The 17,570-nt window shown below is 50.4% G+C and overlaps 1 protein-coding gene across 1 annotated transcript; it reads left to right on the top strand.

Annotated features, from left to right (window-relative positions):
- Positions 1 to 356: 356 nt before the first annotated feature.
- LOC136022917 (protein-arginine deiminase type-1-like) lies at positions 357 to 16,513 on the top strand (the record flags this gene model as incomplete). Its single annotated transcript, XM_065696834.1, has 16 exons — positions 357 to 400; positions 7,205 to 7,379; positions 7,837 to 7,906; positions 9,225 to 9,286; positions 9,978 to 10,095; positions 10,186 to 10,311; positions 10,935 to 11,110; positions 11,196 to 11,299; positions 11,608 to 11,731; positions 12,251 to 12,358; positions 12,444 to 12,595; positions 14,002 to 14,146; positions 14,393 to 14,486; positions 14,576 to 14,655; positions 15,948 to 16,073; positions 16,169 to 16,513. Coding segments are annotated over 16 exons (1,938 nt in total), but the record flags the coding sequence as incomplete, so codon positions are not given.
- Between the last annotated feature and the right edge of the window lie 1,057 nt (positions 16,514 to 17,570).

Genomic DNA, 17,570 nt, shown 5'->3' with positions numbered 1-17,570 from the left:
TTTGCTGGGTTTCTGCCTGTGAAAATGGGTTTTTGGGCAATGGGGGGTTTTATTCAAGACCATTCCGTTCTCCCTGAGGAATAGAAGAAGATAGAAACCTTCTATTAACCTTCTATTCTTCTGTAGAAGAAGGTAGAAACCTCTGTGCCTTTCATGGAACATCATGGTCAGGGCAGCACCACTGCTGTGTACCTGGTTTAGACACCATAATCTAGCTGGAAAATATTCCTTCTTTTGAGAAGCATCATGATTTCTCTATTTACTGCCTATTTAAACCACCAGTAGTAAAAAACACTGGTGAAAGAGGAACCAGGAAGAGAAATCATTGAAACAGAGAAAGAACCAAATGAAACCAAACCCACATCGTGTTTGCACAAGCCGACTCTGTTTCCAGCACTCTGTGAGCCTAATTTTCCTTCTTTTCACCCTAAAGCAGAGAGAGCAGCTGGCATTGCATGGGCTGGGGTGGCCTCACCTCCCCATGCTCTCTGGGGACCTGTGGGCTGGGAAATGAAGGTGTAAACCCATCAGTTGAGAAGAAAATGAGCAAAAAGCAGCTTCTCTTTCGACCATTTTCACTTCCTGATTTCTCTGGTTTAGTCTTTCAGTTGTCAGTGAGGAAAACACATGGTATTGAAATCCTCCTTTCCTTCAAAACCAACCCCAAATCCTGCCTATCTTATAGAGAGACCCCAAGGTCACTGTGACTTCTAAAGCAGCATGACTGGGGGGTTGTTTTATACATCCTATGTAAGTGTATTTATATCCCCATAGCCTGGCTGGTGTGATGGTGCTGGCATGGGTAGAACCCCTTGGAACTTTCCAGGTAGAAGGAAACCTGTGGAGCAAGTGTTATCTGCTGCCAAAATGGGATTGAAACCATGGATGCTCTGGGGATTTTTGAGTGGCCCTGAATTCCCAAAGGGAGCAGCCAGGCTCGAGCTCACCTGCATCTCTTTAGGAGCACACAATGAAACAAAGAAGAGGGGAATGCCCTGTTTTGGGGCAAAATTGGGGGAGAGCTACTGGTCTGTGTGGGGAAGGGGCTGCCAGAGCCCATTTCCCCTCCACAGCACTGGTCTCTGTGTTTGAGACATTAGCGTGGAAGGCAGATGAGGTCTTTGCCAGCTTCCTGGGGTTTTTGGAAACCAGGTTTGCTCTTTGCAAGCCATGTGGGGTCTTTCAAAGCTTCTTGGGGTCTTTGCAAGCTTCTGGGGGTCTCTATGGAGCTGCTGCAGCTGTGCCAACAGTGGGGAAGATACTTGCAGAGGCTTTGGCAAAGCACCCACTCATTGCGATGTCGTCTGTGGGGAGGAAGGAGAGAGGTAGCTGAGGTATCCTCTCTGTCTGGTGTTGGGGACAAGTGCAAGGACCTGCCTGTCCCCATTGCAATGACAGCCTGGGTGACTCCCCTGTGTGTTGCTAAATAAACCTTGGTTTATGCTGCAAGAATGGGATTTTTCAGGATGCAGAAGTGCCTTGTAGCAATGCCGGCTCTGCCCCGTGCTATCAGGTAGGAGATCAGCCATGGTAAGCCATCACAGGACGTGTATAGAGAGAGCTATATTTATACACACACACGTAGATGTCTGGAGGCTCGTGGTTTCATGGCTGGAGTCAATCTGGTCAGGGGAGTTCTCTCTTTTCTTTTTAAACATCAGATCTGGCAGCTGAGGAGCTGCTCTGCAGAAACTGCCCTGTGCTCACGGATCCCTGCCTGCCCTCATTTCATCCCAGCTCTAGTGCTTGCGAACAACCCCAGTGAGCTGCTTCTTGAGGGTTTTCACGTGCGCATCACCCAACATCTCCTCCCCAAGCAGCACCGAGCTGCTGGCTTCATGCAGGTTTGAAGTTCCGTGGGTGCTTGCTGAGAGGTTTTGGGGTCGTTTTGTGGCTCCCTTCTTGCAGGCACGTGCCTTATTGCGAAGAGTGGGCGGGAAATGTTCCCCCCACAGAGTCCTTTCAAGCTGACCTTTCATGTTTAGGAGGTGCAAACAGGTGCCTGGCCCCACTGAGCCACGAGGCACTGCCCATTCCTGCCCATTCCTGCCTGTGTTGGCTTTGTTTTGAAGGCAAAACCAACCCACTGGTGAGGATGAAGGAGCTTGGGTGAAGCTGAGCCCATCCGTGGCTTTATTGCTCTCTATGGAGGAGGCATCCAGCACGCCTCAGCGAGGCAGATATTTATAGGGCAGCACATTTAATGCAAAGCTGGGGGGAACGTGGGCAGGGTGAGCACAGGCGAAAGAGCAGTTTTATGGGGTGCATTGCTCTTGCATTGCTACCTATGAAGTCTTCCAGCAAGCAAACACCTTTATTTTGGGAAGAAGGAAGGATAAAAGGGGATTTTTGTTGCATTAAGCAGCTTTAAAAGCATTTTTTGCTGGTCCAAACTAATCTCCTGCACTTCTTCCAAGTGGGATGGGGAATGCAGGTCCTCGGGAGGGAACTGCATCAAATGCTCCTTCTCTGCTGTTACAGCTACATGCCTAAAGCAAATAAACCCTCATGTAAACCCAAGCGGGACTTGATAACTGGTTTGATGCCTTGTCCTATTGCAAGTAATTAGGCTGACATGGCTCTTAAAAGTTCCTGCCTGCAATTACACATGCAGAGTAATAAATAAGGTGTAATTATCAGCTTAGGGAGACTATCAAACTTTCCTTGACAGAGTGGTGGTACAGGATGGGTGAGGAAGGAACAACCAAAATGGGGTCTGGCCTATTAGTGGGGCTCCTGGGGAGCACTGGGGCATCAAGTCTTGCTCCATTATGGTTAGAAACAGGCTGAAATTGGGCACAAAAAGATGAAATGAGCTCCCAAACTCAAGGCTGACCAAGCTCACTCAATCTGATGGAGAGGCAGGATCCCATCTGTCTTGTACCAGGGATCTTAATAGCAACTTTCTCAGGACAAGGTGTTATTAGGAAGAAACACTCAGCTCTGAATGGGCCAGATGACTTAAAATCATCATTCTGCCTGTGCATGGGCATGTCGGTGCTAATAGCAGGTGGAGGAGGAAGAAGAGGTGAGTGTAGCTACCACCCAATGAAGATGAGGTGCTTTGGGCTGGAGCGAGCATCCGCAGTGACCGTGGTGGCTCCAAATGTGCCGTGACTAAACTTGCCGAAATAAAACCCCAAGCCCAAAATGAAGATGAGGTTTCAGCACTGTGTCTCCATCCATTCTGGATGGGTGTGATCCTGTCTGGGTTTGGAGAAGCACATGCTCCCAAACCCTCTGCTGAAGCCCTCATGCTCGCTGAGAGCCCGAAACCACCATCCTCCACCTCCCTCCAGATTACAGACCATACCAGCCTGACCCTGTGAGGATTAAGGTGTGTTCCCTGTCCAGCACAGGGCTCAAACCAGCCGAGCAGGATACAATGCTAAAATCACAGCAGGCAGCAAGCTCAGCACCATGCCCAGTCCAAACCAGTGTGACCAGCAGCCACGAGTGGGAAATCCGACTTGCAGCTCTCTTTGGTAGAGATGCTGCCATGGCCGGACTCTTCCTCAGGGGATGCAGGTAGCTTCTCACGTGCTGGCTCTGCTTCACCCAAATGGGTCTTAGGGATGAAGCAGAGGCATGTGTGAAGGCTTATGTGTTTATGGGGTGTGTGAAGGCTCGTGCACCCCTAGTACGGCTTGAGAACCAACAGAATACCCAACTCTAGGAACATCAGCAGTTTGGCTTGTGCTGGGTTTCGGGAAATGGATTTTTATCTTAATCTCAAGCAAGGATTGATTCTGGAGGGCCTGGAAATGCCACTCTTGTTCCCCACTGGAGCATCCTGGCAGGCTCCCAGTGTTATTAAAGCTGTTCTTGTGTTCGAGACACGGTGCTGAGTTTGTTTTCCTGCTGCAATTAAAGGTGGAAGGAGCCCTTTAATGTAGACAGGAGATGTTTAAAGCAGGTGGTTTGATCTCACAGGGGGTGGCTGCTCCTCTGGCTGAGGACGTGCAGCTCGGTGCAGTGGTGGGGGCCAGCCCTTCTTGCTCCACTCAGCTTGCTTTGACGTTTTAATCTTCAAGGGGTCCTGCTGCTCACAAAAGTGTGATTCTCCTGGCTCCAGCTCTCTTGGGCCCATTGCATCAGTGACGTGACCATGTCACTCTGTGTCCTCCTTGCTATGAGGATGAACCTTGCAGTGATGGGGTTGTTGGTGTGTTCTCCATCCCTGTGTTGCCTTTTCCCTCCATCTTTGCTGCTGCACCATCTCTGAGTTCAGCGAAGACCTCTTTCCTGGCTTCAGCAAGATTAATCCCACGTGGTTTCCTTCTTCACAGGCAGGAAAAGCCTCCTGGGATGGCCTGGAGAGAGATGCCTATCTTCTCTTCCAGCCATAGGGATGTTTCCCGTGGGAGCTTTGCTGCCTGCCCCAAAAACCCCAATACCCCTGAAACATGAGGTCCAAACAAAACACTGTGGACTTTTAATTTCCACTGAAAGGCTCTTGTTGTGTTGTTGTTTGTTGTTTTCCCCTTCCCTGCCTGCCAAATAACCAGTTTTCCCTGCACTCGTTTCTGCCCGTCGCGCTCTCAGGAGTTGTTATGATGGGAAGGACTGACCTGAACAAACATTTCCTTTTGTTAGGCTTTATTCAGGTATTGCCCTAATGGGGTAACTGAGGCCGTGAGTCACCTGCAGAGCGGCCAGATGGAAAATTTGGGTTGTTTTAAGAAAAATGCTTTATATTAATGATAGCATGTATTGTAATAACCCTAAACAACCATATTGTACTCCAGGAGGAGTGGAAATGTTTAATGCATTAAGCTTTGGAGTCCTTATATGGAGCTGTAAGGGAATAAAAAGGTGAGAATAAACCCCCATGCTGAGCATCCCAGGGCAGGGCTGGGTGTCACGCACCCCGTCCTGCCCCTCTGCTCTGTGTCCCCTCCCCAAAGCTGCCTGTCCCCCCCCTCCAGGGGCTGCCTTATCACCTCCATCTCCTTCAGTGGGGCGGCAGCTTGGTAGGTGGCGGAGGTGGAGACATCAGGGTCCCCTGCCTAAACCCCGTCATTGAGGGAAGGAGGAGTTAAATTCCCCTGCCTTTTAATCCAGTCCTGCTGGTTTACCTACCAAGCCAGGCAGCAGCTTCCTTCACATGCAGCCGCAGTCCCCGGCACATCATGCCCCAACGTCATGTCATGCAGATGTCCACCAGCCACGCCACCTATGGCGTCTGTGTGTTGGGTACCGAGGTCTTCCTTGACATGCGCCGGTAAGGCTTGGGATGGGGGGATCCATATGGTTTTCCATAGAGTTGATGGGTTTGGGGAGAGCCCGGTGGTGTTTTCCCTCTTTGTTTGGAGGAGAAATGGGTGCTGGGGGGAAAATCAGTGCTCATTTTGAGCCTGCATCATGAGTTCATCCATGGGTTTTGGGAGAGCCCAGTGGTGTTCTTCCTCATTGTCTGGAGGAGAAATGGGTGCTAGGAGGAAAACTGGAGCTCATTTTGATCCCTCATCACAAGTTCATCTAAGAATGAATTCAAGCTCATTTGTTGCATGGTGGTTATATCCCACTGGATCTGGTTTAGGAGATGATGTCCCATGTGAAGCTGCACCCAGAGAAGGGATGTTGGCTCTGGCACACAGGAGGTGTCAAAGCGTAGCTGAGCCATGACGTTTTGCAGGCAAAAGCCCATGCACACCCTGGCTAAGAGAGGTCTATTTCTGGCTTTGAAAACATTAGGCAAGAGCCATTCAAGATGAGCAACTTGGACAGAGCTAAAATGGGGTAAGGAATAAAATGCATGGCTCAGGCAGAAACAATCCAGCAGCAGCTTTGCATGGCTGAGTTCACCAAAAGAGATTTTCCCAGCATGAAATCTGGGGGTTGCTTTATTGGCCAGATAGAAGGCTGTCCTTACCCAGCTCTTACACTGTTATTATTTAATAAATCATATTTATAATGATAGAGACTACAGGACAAGCCAGGCGGCATCACATCCGGGGCAATTACTGGGGTTGTGTGTTGGAGCTGGGCCAGGACGTGCTGCTGTCCCCCCAGAGAGCTTTGCATTGAGCTTTAGCTGCCCTAAAATAGTGTTATGTTTCCCTTCTAATGGATGGGAATATATAAACCCTATTATTTGCAATTATTTCCCCTGGATTTGGACTTAGAGCAAGCTCAGACCCATTCAAATACGGAACCTGAGCCCCAAAATGGGCTGATTTGGCTCCTTGGTAGCAAATTTGAGGTTTGGTCCAAAAAAGCAGATGGAGGATGCTCTTTCAGCTAAAAGAAATGGATCGTTTTGTTCCTGGAGAGCAGTGACAAGGGGGAATTTGGTGATGGATGGGTCAAGCTCTGACTGTAGTTTGGGCTGGTTTGGGGCAGATCATGGAGCACAGTGGGAATGAGGTGGTGATGCTGAGATGTGAAGGCTGTAAAATCAGGGCAAATAGACCCAAACTGGAGAAGTCTTGGTGTGCAACAGCGTGCAGGTGGATTTATAACATTGCATGATGTTCAATACATGGGGCAACAAGCGAGATGACACTTTAATCTCCCCTTACAAGCCACTGCAGGCACCAGAGCTCCCATGCCAAGAGCAGCACCAGGAATAAATCTCTTGTGTGGGTGGTTTTTTGTTCTCACTGTTAAAATTTACCACCCTCTGTCTTTTTGAACGGCTGGCTCCTGATGGCAGACAGGTCGGAGCACTCATGCTCCTGGGATGGAGGTACTGGGCCTGTAATGAGCAGGTAGGCAGCACTTCAAAGGCGAGGGATGTCATGCAGGTGGGGTGCAGGTTCTCCATGCTCGGATTCAGGCTTTGCTCCAGTTTGAGCATCTCTCAGGTCAGGGTATGGTCCTGCAATACCCATCTCCCTGCACAGCTGACATAGAGAATCATCCTGGCTCTTTATTGAGGTTTTGTCGTGGGGTGTTGAAATTCTGGGGGTTTTCTTGCTATTGTGGAGGGAGGTTGGATGCCCAAACTTCAGCAATTCACAATCTAGGGCTTAACCACGGCCAGACGTGCTGAAGCTCCAGTGGGAGCTCTGCTTGCTCAACACCACCGCAGAGATAATACATATAAAATCCAGGCGACGCATTTCATCACCCAAAGACGGTTTGAGTCCTTTCCATCCAGTTAAAGCTGGATTTTAATTCCAGGTTCAAGGATTTGGCTCCACAGAGGAGAACAGGAGGGACAACTTATTCTCTAACCCCACACTGCTCTCTGTTTCAGATCTACCCCCAAAGGTGCCGCGTCATTTGAAGTCCATGCCACCTCCGCGGTTACAGTCCACATCATCCACAGCCCCATGACAAAACCTATGATTAACTCCAGATGGCCCCTGGATCCCGATATAGAGGTCATAGTGACCATTGATGTCATCAGCAGGACTGTCAATGACAATAAGGTTAGTTGTTTTTCATGTACTTAAACTGAAAATGTAAGTCAGGCTTCCTAGGAAAGAAAGGAGGATTATGGGAAGGCTCAAGAACTTCTGAGTAGTGCTAGCATCATGCTTATTTTCAAGGGAAAACCCTCAAATTTAAACAGAATTATGTAATTAGTGTGTCCAAAAAATGAAACTAAGAAGGAGAAGGAGATCACGTTTCATGATTGCAAAAGCTGCTGTCAGAAACCTTGTGCCAGGCCGCGAAAAATACTCCAACCTTGGCTTTTTCTGTGCCTGTTTTTGTGCTGAAGCAGGCAGAAATGGTTCAGCTGAACTATGATTAATGGAGAATGGCTTGGATGAACCCTCCAAGAGCTGGTTGTATAGCGTTGGTTGGTCAACCCAATGAGTGGAAAGACCTACTCAGCATGACGGGATGTGGGACTTGGGTCATGATCTGGTGGTGTCTTCACAGGTTAAGATTTCATACTACGGATGGGAAGACAATGAGCTTTCAGTGGCTTGGTTGTACCTCACCTGCGTAGGTAGGTATTACAGCATCGCTTGTTCAAACCCAGCCGCACTTTTGGATGCCAAGATCTAGTTGGGTTCCTGGGATGGGAGTTAAGTGGGGGGCGCGGGCTGCCCATCTGTGATGTGCAATGAAGGGTTTGGGTGTTGACTGATGCTGACAAGCAAAAGGGAAATAATTAAAAAGCTATTATGCTGCCTTACATGGTGCAAAAGAGACAGAGGCTGGGCCATGTCCCCACCCAGTGCACACGCCAAGCATCCTCCTCTGCTTGCCAACACCATTGCGTTAGCGGAAGAGGAGCCAAAGGAGACCGTCTCCCCCAGCTTTGCCTGGTGTCCTCCTCCTCGACCTCTGTTGCAGTTAGGGGAGAGGAATAGGCAGCAAAGTGTAGTTGTCTGACCTATTTTAGAAGTTTAGGATAGAGATGAATCATTCCCTTGAAATGCCTATTTTCCTCTGCTGACTACAAAGGGAGTCTAGACAACCAGTCTGGATACAGAGTCTTACACTTGGATGGATTAATTACCCTAAACTTGGGATTTTCACATGGCAGACAGACCTGTGTCCTGAAGTCATGCATATGCCTCCCAAAATTGCACCCGAAGATGGGTTTCCCACGTTCCATGACTGATGGGCTCATCCAGAGCCACCGCTGTCTGCAGGGCTTCTGCCTGATAAATGTTCTTTGCTTGCTTAGATGTTGAGCTGCATTTCCAGGTTCTCTGTGTCCTCCTCTCTGTATCAAGGATAAAGACAATCTCAGTTTCCATGCCTGTGTTTTCCACATACTATAGAGCCCATTTGGAGGAATTTCTTTATTAAGACAAGCTTAATACAGATTTAGTAGGGTTTGGATGAGGTTGCTGCAGGTAAACCTGTACTTCGTTGCAGCAGAGGCAGAGAATTGGGGCAAGAAGAGCTCTCTAAAGAAAAGTTCTTCTCAAACATTGCATCAAGCCTAATTTTGGTGCCCACTCACCCATGGTGAAAACACAGTCATGTCTTCACTATGTTCTGGATTCATGAAAAACACTACAGTCAATATGAAATTGGTGCAAACACAAAATATTCCATGAAGTGGGTATGTACCTGCTGGTGAAACAAGATGCATGAAGACAGCTGGTGATCAAAGGGGAAAAGCCATGAAAAAGCCGTCAGGTTGGCTTCTCTATCAGCAATTTGACTTTCCTATCAGCATTTTGGACACAGGTCTGGAGCAGATTTGGGGCGTGAGGGTGGGATTGCTGTTGCTAATGTCAAGGATGAAGCAAAATGCCATCAAGAACTTATTCCCCTGCCAATGGCTTCCTTCTCTCTTGATATTTCAGATGTATCCCTGGACGTGGACTTGAGCCGTAGTGGCAGAGTGAAGAGCAAAGGGAAGGACAAGGTAATGAGAAGCTTTGCTGTAAGCAACGTATGGAGGGTCATTGCTGGGTGTACCCATTCGCAGTCTCTTCCCTAACAGCCTCCAGGAGGGAGGTGGACTTCGCTGGTGTCGCTGGCGTTGGAATTAGGGGAAATAACAAATGGTCAACCTAAACACTGAGGAGGAAAAGACTATTTTCTTACTCCATAATCTCCTACATTTCCAATCCAGCCCCAGGGATCATGTAGGAGAGAACAGTCTGCTTTTTTCCTTTTCTTCTTCTTCCTTTTTGAACTTGAAACATGCCACTAAATGAGTCAGCTGCAACTTTAGCAGAGCTTTCCCCCTTTGGCAACAGATCTGCATCTGCCCCAGCATTTGCACCGGGGTAATTACCTGCAGCCCAATCAGCACCAAATTGTGCATCAGATGAGATGTATTTCTAGAAACAGTACAGTGTCCATATGAGGCCTGGAAGGTACTTTCTGGCTTGTTAGAAGATAAGATCTGTTTGAAACAGTCTTTGCTGGCCCTACTAGAATCTGAGATTAGGAACTTCAGTGGCTCAAAAGCATCACTACTGTCTCCCCACCAGCCTTGACTGCATGTTGTGGGTTGACCTCCAAGCACGGCTGCGGTGGTGGGGTTTTCCCATCTCTGGTTGGGATGGGGGAAATTGAATTTCCATCCCCTTTGGGTGTTTCTCCTCCAGGCTAAGTGGACGTGGGGTCCGAATGGGCAAGGTGCTGTGCTGCTGGTCAACTGTGACCGGGACAGCCCCGGTGCCGTGGGGATGGACAGTGGTCAGGCAGCCATAAGGACCACTGCAGGTAGGGTGTGATATGCAGGGCTCACTGGGGTGTTTCCCCTTTGCAAGACCTCCATGGTTTTTCTGTCTTCATCCTTCCCTTTCAATGTAGACCTCCAGGACATGTCTGTCATGCTGCTGCGGACTCAAGGTCCCAGCGCTATCTTTGCTGACTACCAAGTGGTTCTGCATGTCCCCGAGTCGGATGCAGATAAAGTGAGAGTTTTCCATGCTATCCGTAAGTATTCCTTCCTTCTTGCCAGATATCCCTGTAGATATCTTAGATATCCCAGACCCTGAAGCAGACGAACCCTGAACTAGAAAGCTCACTGTGGCTAAGGGCTGGGCACCTCCAACTGCTGGAAACACTCATGTACTTCCAAAGCAGTTGTAGAAGATGGGGTTATATGGGAAAAAGGGTTAAAAAAAGCTTTTCTCAAGGAGCTTGCTGAGATTTTGACATTCCCACGGGGTGGATAACTCCCACGTGGCTCCCGGCATCTTTTTGGCTTGGGCAATGACCCAGCCACCAAAGCAGCCCATCTTGTCAGGCAGCACCTTTTGACTTTGAACACCCTGGCAGCTGGATCCCCAGCAGCTCCCTGCCGAAAATCAGGTCAGGGAACCCAAGTATATCATTAGATGCTTAACTCGAGCCATGCACCTTGAAAGGGTTGGACCTGAGGGTATATAGTCCTCTTTGTACAAGAAAGATCAAGTGTGTTCCCCAGAGAAGAAGAGACACACCCACTCCTCTGCAAACCATGCTGGCATCAGCCACCTCCTTGCTGGTGCCTCCTTCCAGTCTGGTGGAAAGGTTGGTCACCCCGTTTTGGGTTGGGTATTTCGGTGTTTCTCCAGGGACTGACTCACACCCCCAGTACGTACCTGTGTTGGGGCCGGACAGGCTCTCCTACGTGCTGGACCACTTTGGCAGTGGAGAGAACACCTTCTACGTTGAAGGGTTGGCTTTCCCCGACAGAGGCTTCTCTGGGTTGGTTTCCTTCAGCGCCAGCTTGCTGGAGGTCCCCCATAAGGTACGTGAGGTTTGCCTCATCTCCTGCCAAGTCCCCCTGTGGTGAGGTTTTAACCATGACTCCTCACTGGTTTTGCCCCTCACAGAATTCACCAGGCACCCCGATTTTCACGGATACGGTGGTTTTCCGTGTGGCACCCTGGATAATGACGCCCAACACCCAGCAGCCTACGGAGGTTTTTGTCTGCAGGTAGGAGGGATGTCACCCCACTGCTCTCCTGCTTTGGAGGACTCTCCCATGAGGAGTTTTCAACCCTTCCTTACTATGTAGCTGCTGTAGCGTAAGCCAGGCTTTATGCATGTTATACTGGAGGCAGTATTTGGGTAGGAACTGCTGCATTCATTGCAACCTCAAGGAGAAAGGCTGGAGGATGCTCTCTGAGTCTAACCTCATGCAAGACTATTGCCCAGCACATTTAGGAATGGGCTGCATGGTTGGAGATTGGGGTGCTTCTCATGATCCCCTATTGCAGCCTTCACTCTTTCCTCTTCCTCCAGCATCCAGCGAGGCTCAGACTCCAATGAAGTCTTTTTGGAAGGACTCAGGGTCCTGCTGAAGAAAGCCAACTGCAAACTGACCATCTGCTCGGAGGTGGAAACCCGGAGTGACCGCTGGATCCAGGTCATCAATTGATGCTTGTAATATGGCAGCTGTTCTGGTCCTTTACAGGCTCCTGGGGCATGTAAGGTGCCATCAATGGGGGTGACAGTCCTGGTAGGGACTGGCTTTGTTGCTGAGGGAAGCACCTAACTACTAAGAGATGAGCCAGGAAGCCATGAACTAAAGCATAGGGAATGTTGCCGGCAGTGGCAACTGGCACAGACAGGGATGTTGCAAGAGGGATCCCGTTGCAAGAGAGACCCCATGGGACACTACAGGAGGGACCCAATGGGGGCATTGCAAGAGGGACCCTATTGCAAGACAGACTCCATGGGACATAGACACAGGGGTGACTTGTGCCAGGCACTATGGTGTCACCCCCCAGGACAGCAAGGCAGCTTGTCTGCCTTGGGGTTAAGGGCAAGAGCCAGTCTTTGCCAGGTTTGCCCCATTTCCTGCTCCACCCTCGCCACATGCCTCACGGAGATGGCTATCACCCTGCCAGGAGCTTTCCTCTTCCTCTTCTTCTTCCCACAACAGGACGAGCTGGAGTTTGGCTATGTGGAAGCGCCACACAAGGTCTTCCCTGTTGTCTTCGATTCCCCCAGGAACAGAGGCTTGAAGGATTTTGCTTTTAAAAAGATCCTGGTGTGTTGTTGTGATGCCAACCCCTTCTCCTCCCCACAAAACCCCCCCCTCTGGGCATCCCTGTCACTGCTCCCCTCTTCTGCAGGGCCCCGATTTTGGCTATGTGACCCGTGAGCCCCCCGGGAGAGAGATCACCAGCCTCGACTCCTTCGGCAACCTGGATGTCAGCCCTCCAGTGACAGTGCGAGGGAAGGAGTATCCCTTAGGCAGGATCCTGATTGGCAGCCCCCTGCCCTGGTGAGATGTGGAGGGGCTTGAGCCTTTTCTCCCAGGAGGTGAAGAAGCACCAAAAATCCTTGTGTGAGAAAGGGTTGAACCACTCAGAGTGGGAATTTGGGGCCAATTCCCATCCAAATGGGAATTTGAGGCCACTTTCCATCAAATCCCAGTTTTACCATGCAGACCACATTGTTATCACTTCAAAAATCATGCCACAGCCCTGATGTTTACCCCTTCCCAAACTGCTAGTGCTTCTGCTTGGATCTTACAGTGCTATAAGCATCCGGGTCCTTAATTTTTCTATTTCCTATTAAAAGGAAAAGCAGGGAAATCCAGGAAAGGGTAAAATCCTGAATAACTGGAAATTGTTTTGCTCTGGGCAGGCAGTGCTAGGCAGTCCTGCAGCAACAAGAGCACCCTGCAAAATCCTCCACAAAGGAGGTTATTTTCCCAGAGAAATAACAACTGGGGGACAATCCAGATCAATGAGGTCTGAGCCGGGATAACAAATGGGATGCTTCCATCCCGGCCCCTCTGCAAGCCGGGGGGTTGCTTTGGTTACAGCAGAGGGTAAATGGCCTTGCTAGGAATGTAATTATCCCTTATTAGCAGAGGTTTAATTAATGCTTTCCCAGCCTGCTGCTGTCTATCTAAGAAACATTCGCCCCCGCGCAAAGCGCTGCTGCAGGAGTGAGTTAAGATGCACCAGGACCAGGGACATTAAACCCAAAGGAGCCTGAGCAGAGCAGGGCACAATTGCCTATAGATGTGTTTGACCTAGATATATATGAATACATAATATAGGGATATATTAATACATAATATAAATATAATAATACATAATAGAGTTATTAAGATGAATGCCTTATTAATATATCTAGGTATTACATATATATATATTAGATATTATGTATAATACAAAGATACACTTCTCAGATGAAGACAAGCTGTGTGGAGATCTCAGAGCAGGTTCCAGTGTCTGAAGGGGGCTATAAGGGTGCTGGAGAGGGACTCTTCATCAGGGACTGTAGCAACAGAACAAGAGGTGATGGGTTCAGACTGAAACAGGGGAAGTTCAGGTTGGAAATAAGGCACAAGTGCTGCCCCGTGAGGGTGCTGAGGCGCTGGCACAGGGTGCCCAGAGAAGCTGTGGCTGCCCCATCCCTGGCAGTGCTCAAGGCCAGGTTGGACACAGGGGCTTGGAGCAAGCTGCTCCAGTGGAAGGGGTCCCTGCCCGTGGCAGGGGTTGGAACTGAATGATCTCTAGGTCCTTTCCAACCCAAACCAGGCTGTGATTCTGTGATTCTTCCTGGTGTTTCCCGTAAGAATGGGATGTGCGGATGCACCTTCTCCCTATGGTGTGATGTTTGGGGGAAGGGTGGGGTATGATGGCCACCTGCTTTCTCCTCCTCCCTCTGCTCCAGGGCCTCTGGCCGGCGGATGTCCAAGGCTGTCAGGGATTTCCTGTATGCCCAGAAAGTGCAGGCGCCAGTGGAGATTTACTCGGAGTGGCTGAGCGTGGGCCACGTGGATGAATTCCTCACCTTCGTCCCAGCCTATGATAGGAAGGTACCAACCCCTGGAGCCATCCCTGCTCCTGCAAATGCAAAGAAAAAAGCTCTTTTGCAGTTGCTTGTCTTCCCTCCTCCTGCTGGGTGGTGGCCTTCTTTTTGGGGTGGCTTCCCTGGATAGCATCCTGTGCAGCCTGTGATGCCTGAGGCTGGCTTTGGGATCCGTGTGGTGTCTCTCGGCAGGGTGGTGGGATAAAATATCTCACCAACAGCAAAGTGATGACTCCCAGACTCCCTCCCACAGGGTTTCCGGCTCCTTTTGGCCAGCCCCAATGCCTGCTACAAGCTCTTCAAGGAGAAGCAGAGGCAGGGCCATGGTGAAGCTACACTATTTGTTGGTAAGGATTTGAGCATCCCTGTGGTGCAGTGGGGACCACCAGCATCCCTTCCTGATTTCCCTAACCTGTCTTCTCGTATCCCCATGCAGGGCTGAAGAATGCTGAGAGGATAAGCATCGATGAGATCCTGGCAGATGAGCCGTTGAAGAATGACAACAGGCACGTGCAGGTGGGTCTCTGCAGCTGTGGATCTGGGTGCATTTGCTCTCTCCATGCTTGCACATTGCTGCCGGGTAATTTCTGGATCCAGCGAGCATTTTAGGAGATCCTGTGGAATAGCAAGAAACTGTGGCATGAGTTGTACCATGCTGGGTGAAAGCAGGCAGGCAAGAAGAGGAGCCATGAAGGAGCAGGCACCCTTGGGTGCTGGGTCATCCCAAGCTCATTGTTCCACTGGGAGGTCATAGAATCATAGCATAGGTTGGGTTGGAAGACACTTACAAAGGTCATCTAGTCCATCCCTGCTGCAAGGAGCAGGGACATCTTTAACTAGATCACGGAAGATGCCCCAGGTGACTGCAGAGATGTCAAAACCAACAGAAAAAGAGGTTGCTTGCACGACAAGTGCAAGGTCCTACACCTGGGTCGGAGCAATCCCAGGCACAGCTACAGGTTGGGCAGAGAAGAGATTCAGAGTGGCCCTGTGGAGAAGGACTTGGGGGTGCTGGTTGATGAGAAAATGAACATGAGCCGGCTGCAGTGTGCCCTCGCAGCCCAGAAACCAACCGTATCCTGGGCTGCATCAAAAGGAGCGTGACCAGCAGGGCGAAGGAGGTGATCCTGCCCCTCTACTCTGCTATTGTGAGACCTCACCTGGAGCATTGTGTGCAGTTCTGGTGTCCTCAACATAAAAAGGACATGGAACTGCTGGAACAAGTCCAGAGGAGGCCATGAGGATGATCAGGGGCTGGAGCACCTCCCGTATGAAGACAGGCTGAGGAAGTTGGGGCTGTTCAGCCTGGAGAAGAGAAGGCTGCGTGGGGACCTAATAGCAGCCTTCCAGTATCTGAAGGGGGCCTATAGGGATGCTGGGGAGGGACTCTTTGTCAGGGACTGCAGTGACAGGACAAGGGGTAACGGGTTCAAACTGAAACAGGGGAAGTTTAGATTGGATCTAAGAAGGAAATTCTTTCCTGTTAGGGTGGTGAGGCACTGGAATGGGTTGCCCAGGGGGGTTGTGAATGCTCCATCCCTGGCAGTGTTCAAGGCCAGGCTGGATGAAGCCTTGTGTGGGATGGTTTAGTGTGAGGTGTCCCTGCCCATGGCAAGGGGGTTAGAACTGGATGATCTTGAGGTCCTTTCCGACCCTAACTATTCTATGATTCTATGATTCCTTGAGTTAGGAATGGGTTGAGGAGTGGGATGTGGTGGAGCAGGTGAGGATCCAAACAGTAAGCAGTGGGGCACACAGGGATCCATGCACTGCCAGGGGTGGCGATTCCAGGTCCCCTCTCTCCACAGCGCTGCATTGACTGGAACCGTGACCTCCTGAAGCAGGAGCTGGGCCTGAGCGAGCAGGACATCATCGACATTCCCCAGCTCTTCATCCTGAGGGGCTCCCGCGCAGATGCCTTCTTCCCAGACATGGTGAGACCCTGGAACCTCCTCCCCTCTTTTTCCACCCACACCTGATGCAAACACCCCTTTTGGGTGGAAAACACTGGCTTTTGGTCTGGCTGCAGGTGAACATGCTGGTGCTGGGCAGGCACTTGGGCATCCCCAAGCCCTTTGGACCACAGGTGGGTGGGCAGTGCTGCCTGGAGGAACGGGTGCGGTCGCTGCTGGAGCCCCTGGGCCTCACCTGCACATTCATCGATGACTACTTCTCCTACCATGTCCTCTCTGGGGATGTCCACTGTGGCACCAACGTCCGCCGTAAGCCCTTTGCCTTCAAATGGTGGCACATGGTGCCTTGAAGCCCCCGGCAACGGGCCCAGGTCCTGCAGCCGGAGCATGAAGGTGCATTTGCTGCATCAGGAGACGCAGCAAAATCAAGGGTTTCACCAATAAAGCTGCATTAATGCCAAGGGTGCAGCTCTTCCCTGTCTCCCATCCTTTAGCTTCTGCTCTTGGATTGAAAGTATCATTTGAAACCTGGCTTTTGTTACAGGAGTGGTGGTCTTATGGGGTAGGGACAACACTTTGGAAGCATCGTGCATGCGTGTGAGTAGGCAAGGAGGGTGCTTTGGGGTTTTGAGACCCCATCCTGATGTTAAAGGGTCTCATAGTCCCAGGTTTGTAGCCAATCCCTCCCAAATTCCCCTATATCCACCAAAAATCCACCTCCTGCAGAGGAGACCAGCTCTCCAGCATGACAGGGATGCAGAGCCCCCTCCTTGTGCAAATCCTTTTACACCTTCTCCCTTTGCAGCCACCCTGACTGCTCTTCCTCTCCTTTTCATCACAACCCAAGAGCAGCATTTCCCTGTGCCAACCTGGCCCCTCTGCCCTCACCCAGCAGGAATCAGCACCAGGAACTGAAACCTGCCCCTGCCTGGGGCATCACTTAGACCTGTGCAACCCCGAGGGCTATTATAGGGCTAAAACCACATTTGGGGGGGCTATTTCTTTCCAAGCAGTGCTTTCTTGAGGTGTAAAAGTGCAGCTGCACCAACTGCTGTGACACCACAAGTGATGCTGGAGATGGAGGGGAAATGCTCCCCAAAAAAGGTCAAACATCCTGCTTTACACCCCTCTTTTTGCCCCAAAGATGATTTCTAACCCCATTTTCCCTGCAGTTACGGCTCTGCTGTGTTTTCCCTGCCCCAAAGGAGTGCTATTGAATTCCAGCAGCACATGACCCTGCAGGGAGTTGGTGGGGGACAGCTGCATCCACAAAGGGCATACCACGCCGGGACAAGGCTTTCATGTGAAAACAAAGGCGATTAAAGCCATGGCTGTCCCCACTGCAGGTGACTTATCCACCCCCTGGCCCATGCAGCACCCAGGGGATGGGGCAAGCACCCAGCTTGCACCTTCCACCCTCCCTGAAACAGGAATTAAAGCCACATTTCCCAGCTAAGCAAATGCAACCCTTCAGGAAGGGAAATAAAACCCCACCAAGCCCGGCGCTGGCACAGCCCC

Source organism: Lathamus discolor, chromosome 16 (genome assembly GCF_037157495.1).
Source record: "Lathamus discolor isolate bLatDis1 chromosome 16, bLatDis1.hap1, whole genome shotgun sequence".
NCBI lineage: Eukaryota > Metazoa > Chordata > Aves > Psittaciformes > Psittacidae > Lathamus > Lathamus discolor.
The sequence above is the reverse complement of the archived record's forward strand: the minus strand, read 5'-3'. Positions and strand labels throughout refer to the sequence as shown.